The 27,252-nt window shown below is 39.0% G+C and overlaps 1 protein-coding gene across 1 annotated transcript in view; it reads left to right on the forward strand.

Moving 5' to 3' along the window:
- ATP8B4 (ATPase phospholipid transporting 8B4 (putative)) overlaps window positions 1-27,252 on the forward strand; it is a 370,299-nt gene that overhangs the window by 22,386 nt on the left and 320,661 nt on the right. The window contains exon 4 of the mRNA XM_049897713.1: window positions 25,383-25,441. Coding sequence (XP_049753670.1) covers window positions 25,383-25,441 — 59 coding nt within the window. The remainder of the gene's footprint in view (window positions 1-25,382; window positions 25,442-27,252) is intronic.

The following is a 27,252-nucleotide window of genomic DNA, read 5'->3' on the forward strand; positions in this document are numbered from 1 at the left end:
TAGAGAGCACATTGACCACTATTAACATATCTGTGCATATTCATCCAAGTGTGTATTCCCAATATGTATACGTTAAAAAAGTGTATATTTATTCAAGTATATATTCCCAAATATGCATGTTATCTGTGTATCTTCGTCCAAGTATATATCCCCAAATGTGCATACATTACCTGTGTATATTCATCCAAGTATATTTATCCAAATATGTATACATTATCTGTGTATCTTCATCCAAGTATATATCCCCAAATATAACTGCCCTGTACTTTATTTTCAAATGTGCTTTTTTGGTTTACTATAGACATTTCTCTGTAACACTATTCTTTTTTGTATTTCTCCCAGCTTTTTATTTTGAAAATGTTGAATTTTACAGAACAATTAAAAAAATGAACACCTATATACCCTTCATTGAAATTCTACCATTGTTAGCATTTTGCTACATTTGCATTTTCTTCTCTTTCTAAATCCACACAGACACATTTTATTGTCATTGAACCGTTTGAAAGTAAGTTGTAGACATCATGACATGTACCCCAAATACTTCAACATGTATCTCCTAAGAATAAGGCTATTCTCCTGTATAAACACAATGTCATCACCACACACAAGAAATACAACAGTGATACAATAATAATAATATACGTTCCATATTGCAGTTTCCCCAATTGCTCCCAAAATATCTTTCATAGCTGGTTTTTAATTTTGGTACAGTATCCAGTCAGTGTTCACACATTGTGCTTGGTTTTTAATCTCCTTATTTTCTTTTAAATCTAGAATAGTTTTTTAAAAATTATTATATTGAATTTTTGGAAAAGCTCAGTGCAGTCATTTTGTAGAATGTCCGGCATTCTAGACTGGTTTAATTGATTCCTCCTACGTAGATTTGGACAAACATTTTTGTTCCAAATGCTACTTAGATATTTGTTTTTTTAGTGGGCAATTAATTGATTGGTTAATTGACAGTTTTATGATAAGGAATGCAAGTTGCTGATCTTCCTTACACAAAATACATACTTTGCAGTCAAATATTCATTGCTGGGCAATGATGCTAAATGTTTTTACGTGCAGCCATGTCTGAACCTACTCCCTAATAGTGACTGGACTTGTTATAATGGCCACATAACTCAAGAGACTGACATTTGTGTTATTCTCATTTGTATCATCATGATTAGGAATAATGAATCTTCAGTCATACCAGTTCCTATAGCTCTGGCAATAGACTGAAGAGCTTTTTTAACCCAAAATATTAGTTAATTAATTCTATCATCAACATGTATTTTTGAGCACCTATGAGTGCCTATGATAGCTCTAGGAGCCCTGGTGGTGCAGTGGTTAAGAGCTAAGGCTGCTAACCAAAAGGTCAGCAGTTTGAATCCACCAGCTGCTCCCTGGAGACCCTATGGGGCAGTTCTACTCTGTCCTTGTAGGGTCACTATGAGTTGGAATCAACTCTACAGCAATGAGTTTGGCCTGGTTTGTTTTATGATAGGTCCCTGGGTGGTGCAAATGGTTTGCTCTCAGCTACTAAACTAAAAAAAAAAAAAAAAAATTTTTTTTTTTTTACTAAACTAAAGGTTGGAGGTTTGAACCCACCCAGCAGAGCTGCGGAATAAAGACTTCATGATCTGCTTCTGTAAAGAATAAAAAAAAAAACCCAAAAGGCAAACCCATTGCCATTTCGTTGCATCCAACTCGTAGCAACCCTATAGGACAGAATAGAACTGCCCCATGGGGTTTCGAAGTTTTTAAATCTTTACAGAATAAGATTGCCACATCTTTTCCCCAAGGAGCAGGCTGGTGGCTTTAAACCTCTGACCTTTTGGTTGACAGTGAAGCACTTAACCACTGCACTACTAGGGCTCCTCCCCGTAAAGATTGCAGCCAAGAAAACCTGGTAGAGCAGTTACACTATGTAACACACGGGGTGGCCATGAATCACAAGTGACTCAACAGGAATGAATTTGGTTTTTTTGGTTTTATGATATGCTAGGTAGTGTTACCTGAGAGATTTTCTGTAACTTCGAGTAGCGTTTTACAATTCAGTGGAACACATGTATCCTCATGTAATTTTAAAACTTAAAGTAACAATGTTAACTTTAAATCACTTTACTAAACATCACAGCAAGTGACATATTTGCCAGAGGATCAGAGATTTGGGACCTTCTAATCAGCTTTCTTTTCATTGAAAATGAAATGGGTTGCATAAAGACTGAAATCCTAGGCATAGTAAGCTGAAATGGACTGACATTGGCCATTTTGAATAGGACAATTGTGTGTATGGTCTATTATGCCAGGAATGACAAAATAAGGGCATCACAATCATTGTAGAAAAGAACATTTCAAGAACTACCCTAAGGTACAATGTTGTCAGTGACAGAACAACATCCATATACTTACAAGGAAGACCAATTCATATGGCTATTATTCAAATTTACCCACCAACCACTAATGCAAAAGATGAAGAAATTGAAGATTTTTACCAACTTCTGCAGCCTGAAATTGATCAAACATACAATCAAGATACATTGCTAATTACTGGTGATTGGAATTAGAAAGTTGGAAATAAAGAAGAAGGTAGGTAGTTGGAAATTATGGCCTTGGTGATAGAAGCAACACTGGAGATCACATGATAGAATTTTGCAAGACCAATGACTTTTTTTTAAAATTTTTTAGTGACTTCTTCATTGCAAACACCTTTTTTCAACAACATAAACAGCGACTATACACAATCCTTGTCTGAATTTTCCCACCCACCCCCCATGAATGTATTAAAGCCTTCCCTTGTGGAGTAATGAACGTTGCTTCCACAGCCTCCACATATTGGGATCAAGAACGTCCTTAGCTAGTTTAAAGAAAACCTACAATTACCTACATTCTCTTCTTCCCGTATTACCAAACTACATGAGACCCAAATTAGGTGTTTTATCCATGAACAACTCTCCTCCTTGTTGTTTTGTGTAAGCTTTAATAAGGTTTGCCTTTGGGCCTCCCTTACAAGCTGTAGAGAAAAGGTGAATAACAACAAACAGAAAATAGACTGTAATCAAAATGCTTTAAATATTTGAGTCAATTAGCTGGAGTTTTCCACATCTTAAAGAATGTGGAATTTTATGTGAATATGGAGATAATGAAGAATAAAGTATATCTGAGAAAAAATTATTATTTTCTCACCCCACCCATGGCCGGTTTGTTATTTTTTCACAAACATCCTCGATGGCCTAAGCTTCTTAATGATCTTGTGAACCTATGTATAAAGTGGTTAAGAACTTGGCTGCTAACCAAAAGGTTGGTGTTTGAACCCATCAGCCCCTCTTTGGAAACCCTGTGGGGCGGTTCTACTCTGTCCTATAGGGTTGCTATGAGTCAGAATCAACTCAACGGCAATGGGTTTTTGTTTCATCTTTACTAAATGTTGCAGATATTAAATATATTTCAAGAGATAAAATATCACCTCTGCGTAATTTTTTCCACTGACCTCTCCAGGCTGATTGTTGTTGTTTTTGTTAGGTGCAATCAGGTCAACTTGTAGCCACCCTATGCACAACAGAGGAAACACCACCGTGTTCTGCACCATCCTCACAATCATTGCTATGTTTCTGGCCATTGTTGCAGCCACTGTGTCAATCCATCTCGTTGAGGGTTTTCTTTTTTTTTTCACTGACATTTTACCTTACCAAGCTCGATGTCCTTCTCCAAGGACTCGTCCCTTCTGATAACATGTCCAAAGTATGTGAGACAAAGTCTTGACATCCTCCCTTTCGAGGAGCACTCTGGCTGTACTTCTTCCAAGACAGGCTTGTTTATTCTTCTGGCAGTTCATGGTATATTCAGTATTCTTCAACACCATAATTCAAAGGCATCGATTCTTCTTCAGTTTTCCTTATTCATTGTCCAGCTTTTGTGTGCATATGAGGTGATTGAAAATACTATGACTTGGGTCAGATGCACCTCAGTCCTCAAAGTGACATCTTTGATTTTCAACACTTGAAAGAGGTCTTTTGCAGCAGATTTACCCAGTATAATACATCCTTTGATTTCTTGACTGCTGCTTCCATGGGCATTGATTGTGGAGCGAAGTGAAATGAAATCCTCATTATTTTCTCTATTTATCATGATGTTGCTTATTGGTCCAATTGTGAGGATTTTTTTTTTTTTTCTTTATGTTGAGATGTAATCCCAGCTGAAGGCTTTTGATTTTCTTCAGTAAGTGTTTCAGGTCCTTCACTTTCAGCAAGCAAGTTGTGCCATCTGCATGACACAGGTTGTTAATGAGTCTTCCTCCAACCTTGATCCACGTTCTTCTTCATGTAGTCCAGCTTCTCGGATTAATTGCTCAGCATACAGATTGAATAAGTGTGGTGAAAGAATACAACCCTGATGCACACTTTTCCTGATATTAAGCCACGCAGTATCACTTGTTCTGTTCAAACAACTGCCTCTTGGTCTATGTACTGGCTCCATATAAGCACGATTAAATGTTCTGGAATTCTCACTCTTTGCAATGTTATCTATAATTTGTTATGATTCACACAGTCGAGTGCCTTTCCATAGTCAATAAAATACAGGTAAACATCTTTCTGGTATTCTCTGCTTTTAGCCAGGATCCATCTGACATCATTCCATGTCCATGTCCTCTTCTGAATCTGGTTAGAATTTCTGGCAGTTCCCTGTCAATGTACTGCTGCAAATGTTTTTGAATTATCTTCAGCAAAATTTTATTTATGTGTGATATTAACGATATCGTTCGATAATTTCTGCATTCTCTTGAATCACCTTTCTTTGGAATGGCACAAATATGGATTTCTTTCATTTGGTTGGCCAGGTAGCTGTCTTCCAAATTTCTTAGTACAGAGGAGTGAACACATCCAGTGCTGCATCTATTTGTTGAAACATCTCAACGGATACTCCGTCAGTTCCTGGAGCCATTCCCTTCAGTGCCACTTGGACTTCTCCCTTCAGTACCATTGGTTTTTATTCATAAACTCCCTGCTGAAATGGTTGAATGTAGACCAATTATTTTTGGTACAGTGACTCTGTGTGTTCCTTCCATCTTCTTTTGTTGCTTCCTGCATCATTAAATATTTTGCCCATACAATTCTTCAATATTGCAACCCAAGGCTTGAAATTTTTCTTCAGTTCTTTCAGCTTGAGAAATGCAAAGCATGTTCTTCCCTTTTGGTTTTCTAACTCCAGGTCTTTGCACATCTCATCATAATACTTTGTCTTGTTGACCCAACTTTTGAAATCTTCTGTTCAGGTCTTTTACTTTATCATTTATTCCATTCACTTTAGTTACTCTATGTTCAAGAGCAAGTTTCAAGTCTCTTCTGACATCCATTTTGGTCTTTTCTTTCTTTCCTGTCTTTTTAATGACCTTTTGCTTTCTTCATGTATGATGTCTTTGATGTCATTCCACAACTCATCTGGTCTTTGGTCATTAGTGTTCAACGTGTCAAATCTATTCTTGATGTAGTCTCCAAATTCAGGTGGGATGTACTCAAAGTCCTACTTTGGCTCTTGTGGACTTGCTTTAATTTTCTTCAGCTTCAGCTTGAATTGCATATGAACATTTGACGGTCTGTTCCACAGTTGGCCCCTGGCCTTGTTCTGACAGATGATATTGAGTTTTCCATCGTCTCTTTCCATGGATATAAGTCTATGCAATTCCTGTGTTTTCCATCTGGTGTGGTCTACGTGCATAGCTGCCATTTATGTTGTTGAAAAAAAGATATTGGCAATGAAGAAGTCATTGGTCTTGCAAAATTCTATCACGTGACCTCCAGCATCATTTCTATCACCAAGGCCATAATTTACAACTACTGATCCTTCTTCATTGTTTCCTGCTTTCAAATTCCAATCACCAGTAATTTTCAATGCATCTTGATTGCATGTTTGATCAATTTCAGACTGCAAAAGTTGGTAAAAATCAATTTCTTCATCTTTGGCATTAGTGGTTGGTGGGTATATTTGAGTAATAGCCATATTGACTGGTCATCCTTGTAGGCATATGGATATTATCCTATCACTTGCAGAGTTCTACTTGAGGATAGATCTTGAAATGTTCTTTTTGACAATGAATGTGACACCATTCCTCTTCAGTTTGTCATTCCTGGCATAGTAGTATAATTCAAAATGGCCAATACCTGTCCATTTCAGCTCATTAATGCCTAGGTAAGTTCTGTTTCATTTTTGATGACTTCCAATTTCCTAGATTCATACTTGTACATTCCACTGATTATTCTGATTATTAATGGATGTTTGCAGCTGTTTCTTCTCATTTTGAGTCATGCCACATCAGCAAATGAAGGTCGCAAAAGCTTTACTCTATCCACATCATTAAGGTTGGCTCTACTTTGAGGAGACAGCTGTTCACCAGTTGCATTTTGAGTGCCTCCAATCTTAGGGGCTTATTTTCTAGGACTACATCAGACAATACATTCCATTGGTATTCATAAGATTTTCACCAGCCAATTTTTTTAGAAGTAGATCACCAGGTTCTTCTTCCTAGTCTGTCTCAATCTGGAAGCTCTGCTGAAACCTGTCCACCATAGGTGACCCTGCTGGTATTTGCAATACCAGTGGCATAGCTTCCAGCATCACACAACACACAAGCCGCCACAGTACAACCAACTGCCAGATGAATGGTGGTTCTTCTAGCATGTTGTTGTTAGTTGCCATCGAGTTGGCTCCAACCCATAGCAACCCCATGTACAAAAGAACAAAACATTGCCGCATCCTGCACCATTCTCACAATCATTGCTATGTTTGAGCCCATTGTTGCAGCCACTGTGTGAATCCATCTCATTGATGGTCTTCCTCTTTTTCACTGACTGTTTACTGAGCATGATGTCCTTCTCCAGGAACTGGTCTCTCCTGATAACATGTCCAAAGTATATGAGAGGAAGTCTTGCCATCCTTTCTTCTAAGTAGCTTTCTGGTTGTACTTCTTCCAAGACAGATTTATTTATTCTTCTGGCAGTCCATGGTATATTCCGTATTCTTCGTCACCACCATAATTCAAAGGCATCAGTTCTACTTCAGTCTTCCTTATTCATTCTTCTAACATAAAAAAAAAAAAAAATTTTTTTACATAGTTAATTAAAATTAATTTTTTTAAATTGCTGTTAGTTTTGAGAGTTTTTCCACCTTTACCTTGATAACGTCATATAAAATGTTAGAATTGTTGACAGCCTTGGGAAAACTACCATCATACTTCTTTTCATATATGAGCTGATACAGATGGACTTGCTATTTGTAGTTATTCTCCAATTAGGTTTGTGTTCTGTGAACACAAGAATTCTAATAAACTTTATTTTACACTGTCCCCATCAAAAAATATATGGTGACTTCTAGTCAACACATAGACAGAGGTACCACGCCATCCCTCCACAGCAAAGACCTGAAAAACCAAGTAAAATAGAGACAAAGGTCAGTCCTAGAACCCAAAGTGTCAAATGAATAGATAAAGAATGCAGCCAAGCACCGAAAAGAGTAAGGAACTGACAGAGAACAAAGAGTGAGGAGAGCTATGTGCAGAGGTCCCCTATCAGCTAACGCAGCACAGATTTGCCATCTTGGATTCCTATTGGAGGTTGGCTGACAAGGAGCACAGGAAAGCAGTTTCATGGAGCTCCCAGCAGGAGACAGAGCACCTGGTAACCAGCAATACACTTTCCCAACCTCCATCCTCTCCCCGCTGCTCTAACTCCAGGATTCCTGGCTGGCAGTGGTAGCTTGGCCAGTCAGGAAGTGCAGTGTTTCTGGTGCTTGGATTCTTCCCATCCATGTTGGAGATCAGCAGACAGGGAGTACGGCAAAGCAGCTTCATGAAGTTCCAAGCAGGAGACAGAGCACATGGTGACCAGTGATATATGGTTTCCTGACCCCCTTCTTTTGCCCCCCACCCCCTACTCTTGGCCTCCTCTGCTTTCTGCTGGCCACAGTCTCTCGGTCTGAAGGCAACTGCTTCAGCCCTGGGCCACTTGGACTCACCCCGCCCCCACAAGCTGGCTCTCTGAGTGCCATTTGTCTATTGGCAGTGTTGCTTTTTTCTGTTTTCTTTTGTGCCTCCCACCAGGTCTCCCTCCTTTCTGTCTAATACCTGGCTTCATGTGCCATCTTTGCTTCCTCTTAAAAGGCTATGAAATGCTGCTCGACTGGGGATGCTCCCTGGCCTGCGACACCACGCTAGTGGGATCCCCTGTGCTTTTTTTTTTTTTTTTTTTTACTTTGTTTTGTTTTGCCTTGTTCTGTTTTTTTTTTTTTTTGCAGTTTGGGAGCCACTTCTAGCAGGGCTGCACTGCATGGCTTAGGAGCAACTCCCCCAATCTGTGCAGTCACATAGATGGGATCACTGGGGTCATTTCAGTTTTCTTTCTTTCTCTTTTTTCCTTTCCATCTTTATTCATTTCTCAGTTGTCATCTCTCTATACTTACCTTCTTTTCCTGTCTTCTAAATACCTGGCACTGTGTGACATCTATATCCCCTCTACTCAGGTTATAATGTGCAGCCTGGGAGCCACTTCCCCAATCTTTCCAGTCACACCATTGGGACCCCTGGGCAGCTTTTCTTTTCTTTCTTTTTTTATATTCCAAATTTTTATCTAGTTTTTTTTCTTTTTCCCGTTTTCTTTTTTGTTTTTCTCTATTTCTGAGTTTTAGCTCTCCACTCCAATAGCAAGCTCCCTTAGCACTCTTTGTTTGTTTTTTGTTTTGGCTCCTGTTTCTCTCTCCTCTTTTGCATACCCATATTAGCTCCACACATCACAACTTCCCACCTCCTTCCCACTTACCTGCAGTGTGTGCTGAACATCATACCCCTGAGCAGCACAGCCACAGCCTACAAGAACCTGCTCAGCACTGACTACCGGCCCACCCTTTCAGCCTAGTATGTGCCACAAACAACCAATCCCAGACCTCCTCTTCAGCTGGACCTGCCCTGCTGCACCATAGCTGAGTGACTGGCCATGCCTATTGGACAGGAGGATAAAAAGTATTGTGACCATAGACAAGTAAACAACAAAGAATGCACAGTCTGCCTGGTTAGACATAACCAAATAAAACAGAAAAGCAAGATGAAACAAACAGAACTACAATCAATAAACAAAGAAAATAACTACTGAATGTCCTGAAGACAGCAGACAACATCAAAGCATTAAAAAAAACAGGACAGGATGGTTCCAACAGGTGTCCAAAATAAAACACCAGATGACTTTTCAGTAGAAGGCACTAAAACTACCTGAAAGGGAATTGAAATCTCTAATAATCAGAGCTATCCAAGAGTTGAAGCAAAAAGAAGACAAAAATGAGGAAAAAAAAGCAAAATCATGGAAAAGGCAGACAAATTCATGGAAAATACAGACAAAAATAGAATAATTTAGGAATAAAATGCCAAAATAAACTCACAACTAGACTCAAACAAAAACAACTAGAAATCGAAAAGATAAACAACAAGATTTCAGAAATGGACAGTGTCATAGAAGGACTGAGAAGCAGGTTTGAAATGATGGAAGACAGGATCAGAGAAGTTGAAGACAAACACTTGGATACAACTCTGTTTGAGGAAAAATCAGAGAAAAGACCAAAGAAAAATGAAGAAACCCTTAGTATTATGTGGCATACAATCGAAAGCAAAAATCTGTGAGTGATCAGAGTTCCAGAACAGGGGAAGAAAATGGAAAACACAGAGAGGATCAATGAAGAACTGCTGACAGAAAACTTCCCTGAGATCACGAAAAATGAAAAGTGGACATCCAAGAAGCTCAACGAACCCCACATAGGGTAGACCCCAAAAGAAAATCACCAAGGCTTATAATCACACTCACTAAAACCAAAGACAAAGAAAAAATCCTGAGAGCAGCTTGAGAATAAAAAAAAGTCATATACAGAGGAGAAACAATAAGCAAAAACCACGCAGACAAGAAGGCAATGGGATGACATACATAAAACTTTAAAAGAAAAATAATGTATCCTGCAAAACTCTTGTTCAAACATGGTGGTGAAATTAGAACATTTCCAGATAAACAGAAATTAACGGGATATGTAAAAACCAAACCAAGCTTACAAGAATTATTAAAGCGAGACCTTCAGTCTGAGAACAAACAACATCAGACCACAGCCTGAATCTAGGATGCAAGATTGTACCAACCAGATACCAACCTAGGAAATGAGCTCTCAAGGACTATCCAAAACCAAAAGAATCGCAACAGGGAAAAAGGGAGGTTAATCAGTAAATCACAACAACGTCAGAACAATATAGGACGGAATAAATGGTATAGGTATAGAACTTTCTAATTGAAAGGAAGGAAAGGTGATACCAAGTAGTAATAGACTGGTTCAAAACTAGGAAGATAAGGGTAAATTTCAAGAGAACCACAAAGAAAGTTAACAAACCTATTCATCAAGTAAAGAAAAAACATAAAGTATCAATAAAAACAAAATCCACAAAAACAAAAGAAGTGAAAAGGAAATCCACAAACAAAAGGAATTCAGCACAGGAGAGTAAGAGGAGCAAAAAAAATATCAGCACCACAAAAAAAAAGCACTAGAAAATGACAGCAATAAACTCACACCTGTCAATAATTACACTGAATGTAAATGGCCTAAATGCACCCATAGAGACAGAGAATGACAGAATAGATTAAAAAAAACCAGGATCCATCAATATCTGTCTACAAGAGACACACCTTAGAAACAAAGATGTAAATTTATTAAAAATCAAAGGATTGAAAAATATACATCAAGCAAATAACTTCCAAAAAAGAGCAGGAGTGGCAATACTAATCTAAGATAAAACAGACTTTAAAACAAAATCTACCGTAAAAGACAAAGAAGGGCACTATATAATGATTAAAGGGCCAATCCACCATGAAGACTTAACTATTATAAACATTCATGTACCCAATGACAGGGCTCCAAAATACATAAAACAAACTCTAACAGCACTGAAAAGAGAAATTGAGAGTTCCACAATAACAGTAGGAGACTTCAACACGCCACTCTCGGTAAAGGACAGAATATCTAGAAAGAAATTCAACAAAGACACAGAACAGCTAAAGGGCTCAATCAGTGAACTTGACTTCATGGATATTTGTATAGAACACTCCACCCAACAGCTGCAAGTACCCATTCTTTTCCAATGCACGTGGAACATTCTCCAGAACAGACCACATCTTAGGACACAGAGCAACCCTCAACAAAATCCAAAACACTGAGATAATACAAAGTATCTTCTCCGACCAAAAAGCCATCAAAGTAGAAATTAATAGCAGGAAAAACAAGGAAAAAAATTGATTATATGGAAACTGAATAACACTCAGCTTAAAAACCACTGGGTAATAGAAGAAATCAGAGATGGAATAAAAAAATTCCTAGAATCAAATTAGAATGAAAACACAACATACCAAAACCTTTGGGATACAGCAAAGGTAGTGCTCAGATGTCAATTTATAGCATAGATGTACACATCGAAAACGAAGAAAGGGAGAAAATCAAAACATTAGCTATACAACTCAAACAAATAGAAAGAGAACAGCAAAAGAAACTCACTGCCACCAGAAGAAAAGATCAGAGAAGAAATAAATGAAACAGAGAATAGAAAAACAATAGAAAGGATCAATAAAACCAAAAATTGTTTTTTTGAAAGGATCAACAAAATTGACAAACCACTGGGCAAATTGACCAAAAAAAAAAGGATGCAAACAACCCAAGTAAGAAATGAAATGAGGGACATTACAACAGACCCAACTGAAATAAAAAGGATCATGACAGAGTATTATGAAAAACTACACTCCAACAAATTTGAAAACCTAGAGGAAATGGACAAATTTCTAGAAACACACTACCTACCCAAACTAATACAAAATGATGTTGAAAATCTGAACAGACCCATAACAAAAGAAGAGATTGAAAAGGTAATAAAAAAGACTTCCAACAAAAAAAAAGCCCTGGTCCAGATGGCTTCACTGTAGAATTCTACCAAACATTCAAAGAAGAACTTATGCCAGTACTACTCAAACTATTTCAGAACATAGAAAAGGAAGCAATATTTCCGAGTTCATTCTTTGAAGCCAGAATAACCCTGATACCAAAACCAGGCAAAGACACCACACAAAAAAAGAAAAATTTCAGACCAATATCTCTCATGAATACAGATGCAAAAATTCTCCACAAATTTCTAGCCAATAGAATTCAACATCATATCAAAAAAATAATACACCATGACCAAATAACATTCATACCAGGTATGCAAGAATGGTTCAACATTAGAAAAAAAATCAGTGTAATCCACCACATAGATAAAAGGAAAGAAAAGAATCACATGGTCATCTAAATCGACGCAGTAAAGGCATTCCACAAAGTCGAACACCAATTCTTGATAAAAACTCTCAATAAAATAGGTATAGAAGGGAAATTTCTCGACATAATAAAGGGCATCTATGCAAAACCAACTACCACCATCATTCTTAATGGAGAGAGGCTGAAAACATTCCTCTAGAGAACAGAAACAAGACAAGGATGCCCTTTATCACCGTACATATTTAACATTGTACTGGAAGTGCTAGCTAGAAAAAAAAGAAATAAAGGGCATCCAAATTGGTAATGAAGAAGTTAAACTGTCCCTATTTGTGGATGATATAATACTATACATAGAAAACCCAAAAGACTCCATGAATAAACTACTGGAAATATTACAAATCAGACAAGGGTCTAAGCTCTAAGATGTACAAGAAATCCAACACCTCTACAACAACAACAAAAATAATCCAATTAAAAACGGAGAAAGGAAATGAACAGACACTTCACCAAAGAAGACATTCAAGGGTCCAACAGCCACATGAGGAAATGCTCGCAATCACTAGCCATTAGAGAAATGCAAATCAAAACCACAATGAGATACCATCTCATCCCCGGCATTACTAGCATGAATTAAAAAAAAAAAACAGGAAATAACAAATGTGGGAGAGGCTTTGGGGAGATTGGAACTCTTATGCACTGCTGGTGGTATTGCAAAATTATACAATCATTTTGGAAAATGATATGGTGCTTTCTTAGAAAGCTAGAAATAGGAATACTATATGATCCAGCAATCCCACTGCTAGGAATACATCCTAGAGAAATAAGAGTCGTTACACAAAAAAACTTATGCACGCCCATGTTCATTGTAGCATTGTTCACAATAGCAAAAAGATGGAACCAACCTGGATGCCCATCAACAGATGAATGGATAAACAAATTATGGTACATACACACCATGCAGTATTATGCAATGATAAAGAACAACGATGAATCTGTGAAGCATCTCATAACATGGATGCATCTGGAGGGCATTATGCTGAGTGAAATTAGTCAATCACAAAAGGACAAATGTTGTATGAGATCACTACTGTAAAAACCCGTGAAAACTTTTACACACAAAAAGAAACAATCTTTGATGAATTCGAGGGAGGGGAGGGGTAGGGATGGAAAAACACTAAACAGGCAATAGATAAGTAGTAACTTTGGTGAAGGGTTAGAGAGTACACACTACTGGGGAAGCCAGCACAACTTGTACAAAGCAAGGTCATGAAAGCTCCATAGATACATCCAAACTTCCTGAGGGACGTAATTGCTGGGCTGAGGGCTGTGGAGACCATTGTCTGGGGGAACATCTAGCTCAATCTGCATGATATAGTTTATAAAGAGAATGTTCTACATTCTACTTTGGTGAGTAGCGTCTGGGGTCTTAAAAGCCTGTGAGCAGCAATCTAGGACACTCCCTTCAGCCCATAAAACAAAATGATACTAAAGGGGCACACCAGACCAGGGGCAAGGATTGGAAGGCAGGAGGGAACAGGAAAGCTGGTAATAGGGAACCCAAGGCTGAGAAGGAAGAGTGTTGACATGTCATGGGGTTGTTAACCAATGTCATAAAACATTATGTGTACTAACTGTTTAATGAGAAACTAGTTTGCTCTGTAACCTTCACCTAAAGTACAATAATAATAATAATAATAATAAACCTACAGCAGAAAAAATATGAGTATATGTTCAATATATGTTCATATATTGAGTATATGTTCAATACTCTTGATTGGATATAAATTCTATTTTGACTAGAAGCTGATGAAAATTAAATCTTGCATATACAATTTTATATGTCTGATAATTGGAAGAATTCTGTCTTGGCTAACTTCTGGCTCTGTATTTCTAGTCTTCTCTCTCCTTCTGTCTCCATGATCCACATACCAGGGCTTCAAACTGGTTCATTCTGCTCTGAACCCCTGCTAAAAATTTGCATTTCTAACAAGCTTCTTGCTGAGAATTTGCATTTTTAACAAGTTCCCTGGAAGTTATACATAAGAATCACCTGGGAATCTTGTTAAAATGTATATTCTGATTCAGTATATCTGGGGTGGAAATGCAAATTCTCAGCAGGGAACTTGTTAGAAATGCAAATTCTCAGCAGGGGTTTGAACCTGAACAAGCTGGTTTGAAGCCCTGCCACAAACATGTGGTGCCAGGTTCTATAGGATGTTGTCGTGTTGCTATATGACCTTGAGCTTTGTACCTCCTTGTCATAGCAGTGGCTGAATCCACAATGATAGGACGATTTCTGAGAGCCATTCCTACTCTGGGGTGGCCACCAATAACTTAATTCTATGCAGAACCAGCCATGAATCATATAAATATATTCCACTAAACACAAACTCATTGTATCTCCAAGCTGACCTCCCCTTATCTGGATTTCAATGCCATCTGACATGAGTTGAAGTATAATGAGATAATGGTCTTAGTCCATTGTGGTTAAAATATTTGACTTTTGCAAATTGAAAAAAAAAAAAAAGATCACCTGAATACATTTCTAGCACTACTCCCAGTGCCTTGGAATGGAATGTGCAAGTAGGGGAACTGAAACTTAAACTTTGTTAGCTTGAAGGGCAACGTGCATCTGACAGTGACATAAGATCAGAGAGGTTAACAGGGTGGATGTGTGAAGATCAAACAGGGCCCCGAAGCCTGTGTAACACTGGCTTCTTTTTTGAGATGGAGAGCCATTGGGTAGTTTTGAGCAGAGGAGCGAGATGATTTTAAAAGAACCACTCTGCCTGCTCTGTTGGGAATAGACTGTAGGGGTCAAAGGCAAAAAAAGGGGCTATGGCAGTAGCCTGGGTGAGAGGTATGGTAGCTCTCAAGAGCAAGGGCAAAGGAGTTGGTAAGAAGCAGCCAGATTCTGAATATACTCCAACTTTCTTTTCTACTCCTACCCATAACAACCCAAAATACCTAGTTGCATTGAGTTGATTCCAACTCACGGTTATCCCATATGTATCAGATCCACAGAAACCAATATGTTCTAAAGAACCTGAATTTTATCCTTTTACATCTCAAAATGACAAACACAAGATTTGAAAACCATAGCTTCCTGTGTGATCCCTGAGGTTTCAAGCAGATAAGAGACCTCTTCAGATTTCCTTCTCATGTGCCTTTCTTTTCCACTGGGTTCTTTCCTCCCACTTTGTGACAGGTGGCTTGCTTTCCCTTGGGTGTCTCAAAACGGAAAATAAATTAAACATCCTTGAGCTTCTTCAGGGTGTTGTGACCTTTGGGGCAGATTCTTTTTTTTTTTCCTTTTTAAATGAGGCTGCTGTAGAGAAAAAGATATGGCTATTTTCCATCTTTACAGAAATACAGAAAGCATTCTGATTCATCTATAAAAGTGCAATTTTTTGCTATAGATAATCAAATTGTATAAGAATATAGATAAAAAGCACAGATTAGAACTGGGCACATATGAGAAGATTTCCAAAGAAGGCAGTAAAGTTTTGATCGGGGGTTTGGAAACATATTCTCAGGACAAGGCATAGACTTCTCACAGGCTCTGGGGAGAGGGCAAATGCGGCCTTCAGGGGAAGCAGTGCTGGAGCAGAGACTCAGCGCTGAAGGAATGAAATGTCAGAGCTCACAGTGTCACAGGTTAATTGGGGTGGGGGTATGTGACTTGGAGTGCTGATTTGATGAAAGAGGCCCTTCTCCCTCTCCTGGACCTATGGACACATCAATTTCCTGTGTTTCCCAGTCATTTCTGCACGGTACCATAAAACCAGATGCATCAAGTCCATTCCGACTCCAGGAGACCCCGTGTGTGTCAGAATAGAACTGTACCCCAAAGGGTTTTCAATGGCTGACTACTTGGCAGTAGATTGCCAGGCTTTTCTTTCGAGGTACCTCTGAGTGGACTCCAACTTCCAACCTCTTGGTTAGCAGCTGAGCCTGTTAACCATTTGCACCACCCAGGGACCCCATCCACCATCATTTCTTTACACCCGTAGTCATTCCCAAGCATCTTTTACGTGGCAATCAGTTTGTGTTTGAATTCTTACTCTACTGCTTAATCTTGCTATGCCTTTTGTTCCACATCTATAAAGTGGCGTTGGTAGTGGTGTGTACCTGATAGGATTGTTTTGAAGATTAATGAAGTAATCAGTAATTATTTAATGAATAATTAAATATCCGGCTTTTAACCAATACTCATTAAATGTTAGCTGTTATTATCATTATATTATAAACCAAAAAAAAAAAAAACCGTTGCCGTCGAGTCGATTCCAACTCATAGCGACCCTATAGGACAGAGTAGAATTGCCCCATAGGGTTTCCGAGGAGCACCTGGTGGATTCGATCTGCCAACTTTTGGTTAGCAGCTGTAACTCTTAACCACTACGCCACTAGGGTTTCCTATTATATCATATAAGCTGAGGGCTTATTTGAAGGTTTTATCAATTTTACCTTTAACCCGTTTAGTCCAGTTCATGTACACTAGAAGAAGAATGAATTAGTAAAAATTTTATATTTATTTGTGAAGCTATAGTAAGCCATGGGAGGGAGAAAGCTCCCAATAAAACAAATCTTCCAAATATCTGGACCTGATGAACAAATCGGCTCAGCCAAGGGGATAAACAAACCAAAGGCCCTTTAGTATTTATTTGAATCCCCTACCACTGTTTCCAGGCTCTTTTGTGAGGACAAGAATTTTTAAAAAAATTGTGGGAAGGCTTTTCTTTTTTTTTTTCCTTGATTCTCTTTAATCTGCAGCTTGAATGTCAGTGAACCCCAGCAGCTGCAGGTCACCACAGATTTCGGTAGAAAACTGTATTCACACGGACCAGATTCTGAAGAGCAAGAGAAAATTAAGAAAGGGAAAAGCTTTAGTTATTGATTTGGCTTGAAGGAATTTTTCTGAGATTTCTAACTCAACCCCCAAAATCAACAACAACCCAGAACCCCGAATGACACTCCATGTTTGGAAACACTCTTTAACTTTTGAATAGGTACCAACATTGCTCAGGAAATATCAATCTATGTCAGAGCAGAATCTCAGGGTTCTGTGCAGAGGCCCAGAATTCTCCACAGTGCCTCATCATCGATGGCATGATTTTGGGAGTCTAAAGCCGAGTGCTTGAGGCTGTCTCCTAAACTACATTTTGTAAAGGACAGAATGCATTGGAGTTAATTGAAGAAAGACAGTGTGTTCATTAATTAGTGAATCACAGTTGTGATCACTCGCACATCCCCCTCACTCTTGGTCCTGTGAACAGAACTGCTTCATTTCACCAGCTCATCTTAAATATTAAGGTGTTATGAATTGTTCACAGCCAAACTAATAGGAGAGTTGTAATGACCTGTATTCCCTTGCCTACTGGAAGTGGGAGATGGGTAGTGTGTAATTTATTATGTTATGAGGGAGAAGAGCCCAGATTAGGAGTTGGGTGTTGCCTTTGAGGACCTGGAGTAGAATCAATGAATGTTTGCAAATTACCACTGAAAATACTCAGAAAATTACTTCAAATTCTCTTGGGAAGTGATAATATGAGCAATTTTAAAACTGACTATCCAAGCTTAAATGATATCCTTTTTCCACCTCTTATTTGCTGGTTTTCAATATTTGGGTTTTTTTTTTATAGTTTTTTGTTTACCAAGTGCTTGCCATACATTTCTTTACTTAATGTTCACAGTACAAAGTGGCATTACAGTACTGAGGAGCCTTAGGTAAGTAGAGGTTATGAGTTAAAATGTGCTCACAGAAATAGTTGGTGAAGGAAATCTCAGGCCTCTTGCCTCAGGATCCATTCCTTTTTCTTCTAGTAGGGTTCTTTCTTCAAACTCTAATTTTTATGGGCACTAAAAATCTTACTAACAGAACATCTTGTCTGCAGTTAAAAATTTCCAGCAGGGTAGTGTTATGCAGAGGCATAGAAAGAGGGAGCAGAAGGAGTATTACGAGGTGTCACAAGTATGAAGGGGCTTGACTGAGATGCTAGACAAGAAGGGGTGAAGGCCTTTCTGCTGTTCCTGCCACTACCAATATCTATTCATCTTGAAATTGGGAGTGGGGCCCTGAGTGCTGAATTGGGAGAGAGTGCAAGTTAGAGATTGCCCCTGGGTGCTTGTTACCCTATCTGTGCCCTGGTGTTATGCCCCTGCCATCTTTTAAACTTGTTTCTTAGAGAAATGATACCACTTTGGATGTTCTGGGTCCAGCTCCCTCTTCTAAATGGAAGGACAAGCACATGTAGGAATGCAAGTGAATACAGTTTTATTATCTTAAACAAGAGTGGCCCTATCAGATAGTTTTTACCAGGGGGGAAAGGTTACAGGTCAATTATCCTGAAACTAAGGTTATTCTTTTTGGTAAATGTTGTTGTCATTAGATGCCATCTTCTGACAGAGTAGAACTGCCACATAGGGTTTTCTAGGCTGTAATCTTTATGGGAGCAGATCACCAGGTCTTCTCTCCCTTTTCAGTTAGCAGTGAGCACTTAACCATTGCTCCGCCAGGGCTCTTTTTTTGGGTAGATATCCCCTAACATTTAACTGATTTGTAAATGACTGTGTCATAAAATAAATAAGGTTTTTTCATTTAGTTAACTTGGTGTATATTTTGAAAATAACTTATTTTTGGAGAATGTGCCTGGAAGCACGCAGCTGAAAGATAAACGGTCTCTGAGGGTTTCATGGATATTATATTTGGTTGAGGCCAACATCAAATTACATTGGCCTTTATGGTTTTTGAGAAGTAAAGGCTATTTCTACCTTACTAAATAGGACCTTGAAGCCTTAATTACCTAATTTTATTTTCTTGTATCCTGTTGTTGTTGCTGTTGTGTGCCACCGAGTTGATTCTGACACATAGCGACCCTATAGGGCAGAGTACAACTGTCCTGTAAGATTTCCAGGGCTGTAATCTTTATGGAAGCAGACCTTCACATCTTTTTCCTGTGGAGCAGTGGCTGGTGTGTTTGAATTATCGACCTTTTGGTTAGCAGCCGAGTGACAAGTGTCTAAGTGCATTCTGTCCCTGCTGGTGGCTATTCTCTTGGCTCACTGGAATGGTGAAGAATGACTTTCTAATCAGGCACATGTCTTTATTAGAGTTCTAGCTTAACAAAAACATGCCAATACTATTCCCAGCTTCATCTTCACTCTTCTGGGTCTATGCTCAGGCAGCAACACAGCATATTAGCTCTCCAGGTATTTGCCTTTTGAACCCGTTGCTGTCGAGTCAATTCTGACTCATAGTGACCCTATAAGACAGAGTAGAACTGTTCCATAGGGTTTCTAAGAAGCAGCTGGTAGATTTGAGCTGCTGACCTTTTGGTTAGCAGCTGTAGCTCACTGCAGCCCTTAACCACTGCACTAGTATTTGCCAGGAAGTTCAAGTTCAAATTCATTGACACTCAGCATTTAGCACAAATGCATCTGAGAGATATAATCATTAGATTGATTGCTTGACGGGTGACATGTAGTTTTGTTTTTTCATCCAAATATTCTAAAATACATTCCTGGATTTTAATGATACCAGTAGAGACTGAGTACAGAGACCACCATATCATTGGCCCCTGGGAATTGTGCTTTAGGATGCTGTCCCTAGGGGTGTTACAAGACACATCTCTAAGAAACTCATTTTTATATACTCTACATCATACACTGACTTCTATGTGAGAAGCTCTTAGAGAAATCATTGTCTGAGGCAAGAACTAATAATTGCATTTTTCCTTAAAAATGGTTCATTTTTCCCCAACTAGTTGCCGTTGAGTTGATTCCAACTCATGGCAACCCCATGGGTGTCTGAACAGAATTGTACTTAATAGGGTTTTCAGTGGCTGATTTTTTGAAAGTAGATTGCCAGGCCTTTCTTCCAAGGTACCTCTGGGTGGACACGAACCACTAATCTTTCAGTTAGCAGCCAAATGCATTAACCATTTGCACCACCCAGGGACTCCTTTTACCTAACAGACTCTGAAATAAAGGGAAATAGCCCTTCACTTTTTCTGTAGAATTTGTGGCCCACCCGGAGCCGGTGTGTGGGTTATCATGTTTTTCATTTTTATTCTCATTCTTGTCTCTAGCTGACCATCACCTGTGCTTCTATTTCTTCTTCCACTATAGTTTACTTTTATAAACTTTTTTTTTTCGTGCTGTACATTTTTGAGTAGTTGTTTGGAGATGATCTTGTATGGAAACCCTCTTGCATGTTTGAAATGTTTTTAATTTCCCTTCACACTTGATTGATTATTTGGCTGGGTATAGAATTCTGAGTTCAAAAACATTTTTCCTTGAGGTGGGCAAGGCATTGCTCAAATACCTTCCAGCATCCTGTTGCTGATAAGAAATCTCATGTTGGTCTGATTCTTGTATCTCTGATACTAATCAATATGTATATATTTTTTTCCTTCTGGTAGCTTTTTGGATTTTTCATTTGTTTTTGGAGCTCAAAATTTCATAAGTGTCTGTGGGTACATTTTCAATCATCCTGACTGGCATTTGGTGGCCCTTTCATTTTGAAACATTGGGTCTTACACTGGTGCAAACATTTTCTTCTATGTATTTCATCACTTCCTCCCATCTATTGTTCATGTTCCCTTCTCCAAAGTTTGATTTTCACATTTTCCTCCTCTTTTTCAGTTTGATACTCATTTAAAGAGATTTCTTCAATCTTGTCTTCCATCCTGTCATTTCTAATATACAATCTGTCCGTTAAATATTGTTATGTTCCAGGAACTCTTTTCCTGTTCTGTTTTCTTTTTGTAAATATATATGAAACAAAACATTTGCCGTTTCAACCTCCTTCAAATGTACAATTAAGTGACATTAAGTATGTTTACCATGTTGTTCAACCATTACTATTAACTTTTTCCAAAATTTTCCATCATCCTTAACAGAAACTCAGTGTTGTTCTCTGTTTTCTTTATTCACATCAACTTGTTCTTGTTTCTTGGATGTCATATCTTCTCGAATATCTTCAAGGCATGAATTAGAATTAAAAAAACAAAAACATTTTTTTCCCTTGTTTTCAGCATTATCTCTTCCCCTTGGAGCCTTCTCTTTTGTGCTATTAGTTTTTCTCAGATGTCTTGGGACTTACGGTTTTTGATTTATATTTATAAGTGAAGGACTAGATTGATTAGTACAGTTGCAAAGTCCTTTTCCCTGCCAGGCATCTCCTTTTAAAAGACGACTGACTGCAGTATCTGGGCCTGATGATGTAGCAAGTCGACAGAGAGGCTTTTCTATGGGGCAGTCAGACAGGATGGCAAGTCCTGTAACTGCTTAAGTAAGGCAAACCTTAGCAGGGGCTGAGCACTTTGGTGTACTTTTCTTCCATAACTGATGTGGAGGTTCAGGGCTGTTTCGTTCTTAAGGCTGATCACCCACCCTTAGTCCCTTTCCCGGCCACATTGTCTGCTCTCTTTAGTGAGCAAGGGAGGGAAATGTGGGAGGACCCAGCAGGCTTGATTATTATTTAATTATTCTGATGATGCTTGTTAACTAGGGTGATTTTTAATTTATCATCCACACAGGGACACTTACTTTTGAGAGTGGAAGCGGATCCTACTAATTATTTTGTTGAGGCAATAGGTATAAAATGGAGCTGTCACCCTATCTATAACACACTCTCAATCTTTGTATTTACTTACTCTGAATTTGGAGCTTCTCCTGGGTTCCATTAGAAAGACCACTTTTTAAAATTCTTTTGGCTGGAGTTTTTCCTTTTTTTTTTTGGTCAGAATGAGCCTATCTGCTTTCCATTTTCTATGCTTTCTTCAAAATTCCTGAGCCTCCTTTTTAAAAACCTCTTTTCTGTCATTCCAGTGGGACCATAGAGGGAAGAAAGATGGAAGTACGTGCTTAATTCACCATCTTGAACTGGAAGCTCTCTTATTCCACTTTATATATATATGCTGCTTACACTATTTTATGCATCCTTGTATGTCACTCCACTCCTTTTGTGAACTAGGCAAGTTCAGTGGTAACAGTTGTGCAAGAGTGAGTCTGCACTGGTATATCATAAATTCCTTGGTGATTACTTTCCTTTCATTATTCTAACATCTGGAAGGCTCCCATGATGCCTGTGAAATATTGCGTATTAAGTCATTGAACTCCTGTGTCATTCTCATTGGGAGTTGTTTATGGGAGCTTTGTTTTCAGCTCCCCCTTCTTGCAGGATGTGACTTTATTGCCAAGAGGAGTTTATAACTCCTCAGACACAGCTGTAGCACTTGGAAAAATGCTGATTCCCACAAAGATAATTCAGGCCTAGTATAGCCAGGTTAAAAGCAGAAAACTGTAGGGATTTAGAACTGAGCTAGAATTTTGCAGAGCTTAATGAAGGGAAGCGGACTCTTCTGCCGGAATTAATCCACGAAAACTCAGTTCAGAGAGACAATACCTACAGGAAGTACAGAAGCAAGGATTTCAGAAGCAAAACCAGAACTTCTTGACTCTAACCAGGTTTATGGTACAAGAGCAACCTGGATACCCAGAAGAGGAGCCAAATTGTCCTAGCACAGAAATTACCCCCTTGGCCACTTGGGAAAGGTTTTTTTTCAGTCTTTGGGGAATGTGGTTATGTGGAGGTGCTGGACAGGATGGTTCCTACTTAAGTGATAAGAATTAAGACTTTTGTTGGTTAGAGTGGGTAAAACAAGGTTACCTTTCATAGAGTTGGCCCCAACTCATGGTGACTCCATGCACAATGGAAAGAAACTTGGTCTGGTGCTGTGCCATCCTCACGATGGTGGTTGCAGGTCTGACCACTGTGATTCATCGGGTTTTCATTGGCTGATTTTTGGAAGTAGATCACTTCATTCTTCCTACAAACAAACACACACATACACACACAAACAAACCCATTGCTGTCAAGTAGATTCTAACTCATAACGACCCTTAAGAACAGAGTAGAACTGCCCCATAGAGTTTCCAAGGAGCGGCTGGTGGTTTTGAACTGCCAACCTTTTGGCTAGCAGCCTAGCTCTTAACCACTGTGCCACCAGGGCTTAACCTGGAAGCTCTGCTGAAACCTGCTCAGCATCATAACAACGTGTAAGCCTCCACTGACAGACCAGCGTTGGCTGTGCGTGAGGTGCATCAGCTGAGAATTGAACCCAGGTATTTATCCTGCATGGAATGCCTCAGAAAACAAGGTACAGAGGTATAGGCTTCTGCCTTTGGATTTGCTTCATGTGAAAGTGAAAATTTAAAATGGTTATCACCTGCATGCGGAAGTTCTAAGCTAAAAAAAAAAAAAAAGCAAAAGTCAGCTAATATACAATTTAGTATTTTGCAGCTAAAGTAAGTTTATAAATTCCATACAGCTTGCTGGTGGGCAAGGTTAACTTTTTTGTGGTGCAGAAGAAAGGACCATTCCTCAGCCCCAACAGCATCCATTGTCTTTTTGCAGCAATTTTATTGCTACTGGGTTAAGGTGTGGTCATGTGAATTATCTTGTCCTCTCACCCCCAAAGTACCACTTTAGGGTTTAATGTTTTTGCTCTTTGTTGGGGAAATAGCAAGAATGAAGAGATAATGGTTTTAGAGGCAGGTTTGAAAATATTTCTTTCAGGTGGGTGGTTGGTTTAGCAGTTGCTTCCTGGTGGGTTCTGGATTTCAGGAGTATACACGTTAGGGGCCAGCTCACTCAGCTGTCGTTAGCTGTTGCCATCGGTACAGTGTTGTTCCTACCAGTAATCAGGTAAGGTGGACTGGAAAACAGGAACAATCACAGGGAACTGACCTTATGAGATAAGCGAGAAAGAAACTGTAGGTGATGGCAAACAAAACACTCTACAAAGAGTATAGACCCAACCATAGTCAAAGGCGAGATGTCATTGGTCAGGAGCAGTTCTGAGAGGTGACCTACACACTTGGCTGGGCCACAGGGGCTGCAGACACATTGAGATTCCTCCTGGACTTTTGGGAAAAATGAGTTCTTATAATGCTTGGTGCCTGGCATGTGGGAGTGGGTACGCAAATATCCTCTCCTTCCCTTCGTCCCCCTTCTTCTCCCTCATCTTTCTCATCTTCCTTCTACTTTCAGGTCTTCTCTGCCTTCCTCTTCTCCCCATTCCATCCCTAGCATGTGCCTCCAAGTTACTTTCCACTATCCAGTGTCCTTTATTGCTATGATTGTGCCTTTTTAAACACAAACTTTATTCATATACCTACGCCTTTTACCATCTTTCACTTAACCAGGTGAAGAACCTAGGTGAGATGCTCAAGTAACTTACCATGAGAGTCCAGCTTCTTCTCATAGCTTTCACTATTCCATCATTGAACCTTTGTCAACTCTATAGCCAGTTAATGTGGAGGAGGAGCTTGTTACCCTTCCAACAAAAACATGCTCTGCTGGTGTTTTTGGGGTACTGGTTTTTTGTTGTTTTTGCCTGCTGCAAATTTTTATTTCTGCACTGCCACCATCTTTGGGCAACTTTTTCTTTATGCATTATCATAATCTTTGTTTTTTGGTTTTGTCCTTTTATTTTATCATTTGTACTGGCATTAACATTTGTGTTCAGAAAATATTTTATTTTTTGGCCCTTCCGGCTAAGAACAGTTTTCTGTCTCCTGATCATTTGGCACCTGCCTGGGTTGTTTAGAAATACTATCTTTGGCTTAATGACCATAATGTCAATGACCTCACTGGCCACTTCTGTACGGTTTTGCTTGGTTATATTATGTTTTGTAACTTTGTAGCAAAAAGAAAAATAATTCCCTTCCCAGTGTGGCATTTGACTTTCAGCTGCTCCTTCTCCTTTAGGAACAACTTGAAGTTAAGAGAAAGGGTCTTTGTGGTGCTCAAGGGACTTAAAAACTGCAGACACATAATGTTGTGCTTTATGGCTGGCATCAGAAAGATGATGAGAAACATTTCAGCTTTCCATTTGGGAATTTCCAATACATGTTCCAACATTTAGACTGAAAAGAGCCTGTGCCCTTCAAATTTGAAAGGAAAGAATTCTAGCAACCTTGATGACAATCTAATTAACCTAAGTGATATTAGTTTAATGAGTTATATGTTTCTGTGGATCTAAAATTTAATTCCATTCCTGATTTCTCTTTCTCTTTAGAAGTGCAACGGATAGTGAAAGCCAATGACCGTGAATATAATGAAAAGTTCCAGTATGCAGTGAGTAAAGCACACTGCACATTTGTGCTCGGGTGGGGCTTACCTTAAGGATAGAACTTTATAACCTCACTAAAAATTTTCTTTGTTGGCCCATTTGAATAGCAAGGTGTTGTATGTTTCCATAAATACAGACTTTGATAAGGTTTATACATGCTGCAGGGCATCTGTGATGGCTTATCTGAGACTTATTTCTCTTTTATACTAGGAATGGCTGGCATGCTTATTGCGAGTGATACCCCTTCTTAGGAATTGATCCTTAGCTCATTCTTGGCCCCATTTGGGCACTAGAATACATGGGAATAATATGAAAATGGGTTCATGGTAGGATTTGAGGATGGAAATGGTGGTGGTGGTGGTTGGTGGGTGATGAATGGCATTTTGGTGGCTTTTGCTAAGCAACTCTGGCTGAATGTGGAAAAGAGTATGTAGGAAAAAGTTCCAAGGACTCTAATGACCTGTTACAAAGTGAGAGGTGGGAGTGATTAGCTTAAATGTATGAGCTTTAAGGTTGTACTAAACTTTTTTTTTTAAGTCAGGGTTTTCTTCATTTATACAAGAAATATTTGTTGAGTGTCTACTTAGTGACTAGCACTGGAGCTTGAGATACATTTGTTGGTAAACAGCTTCATGAATTATGTCATGGACCTTCATAAAGATCTCCTCATCCTTCTATGGCTCTACCTAAGTTGTTACATGGAATCTTTTATAAGCTTTTGGGTAGATAACTGGTGGAACTGATTTTGAAGGTGACGTGTGGGCACATATTCCATTCTTCATACCTTATCAGTTACCATTTCTGTTGATAAGAGAATGACCTTGATTTTGTATGCATTACTCCCTGATGTGAAACTTTATAGTTTATATGCTCCCATCTCTACAAGAATTTGGAAATAAGATTGCCCTTAAAAAGTTAATTTTAAAAATAAGTAGATGAATGATTGGAGGAGAAATTATAGCAAATGCTACTAAAAGAGGCTCAGTTGCTTCAAGACCTATAAGACCTTCCATAAGATTGACTATATAAGCACCCCGAATGAAAGAGGAGCCCTGGTGGCACAGTGGTTAAGAGCTCGGCAGTTCAAATCTACCAGCCACTCCTTGGAAGCCCTGCGGGCAGTTCTACTCTGTCCTATAGGGTCACCATGAGTCGAAACCAACATGACGGCACCTAACAACAACAACAATGAAAGAAAGTCTCAGGTCAAAGAGGGATGAAATAGCCATGAAAGCACAGAAATATGAGAGTCATAGGGGCAAACTTTGTCGGTGCCCATTTAGACAATGGCCAGAGAAGAGGGTGTTTTGGCCAATGGGTTTTTTAATGCTTTGTTTCTATTGGCAAGTCTTTCCTTGTATGGAGATGGGTACGTTCAGCTATTTTAGCTTGATGCTGTTAAATATACAAAAGCGGTCACTAAGAACTCTTTTCTCATGTTATGCTAATTGCATAAACCTGTGATTTTAATTTGACATTCACTGTAGATTTCCCTACAGGAAGTCAGTATACTGTCTCCATGACAGATTTCTTGTTGTAAAATAATATACTAGCACTCTGATTTTATTCATCAGTCTTGTAAGCTTGGTAAAAGAAGTCCACCTTTGAGAGAAGACTTCCCTCTCAGGAGGCTGGTGAACCATGACTCTTAGCCTGAGAGGGGAAGAGAAAATAATTCCCCAAAGTGATGAACTCCACTCTCCATGGCCTCCTGACTTCTGGTCATTTAACCCTTCTGGTCAGCACTAGACTTGGCAGCATGCTTTTCCATCCTCCTACAGCCTGTCCTTTAACTGTAGAGAATGACCCTTGAAAG

This window comes from Elephas maximus, chromosome 10 (genome assembly GCF_024166365.1).
Source record: "Elephas maximus indicus isolate mEleMax1 chromosome 10, mEleMax1 primary haplotype, whole genome shotgun sequence".
Lineage (NCBI taxonomy): Eukaryota > Metazoa > Chordata > Mammalia > Proboscidea > Elephantidae > Elephas > Elephas maximus.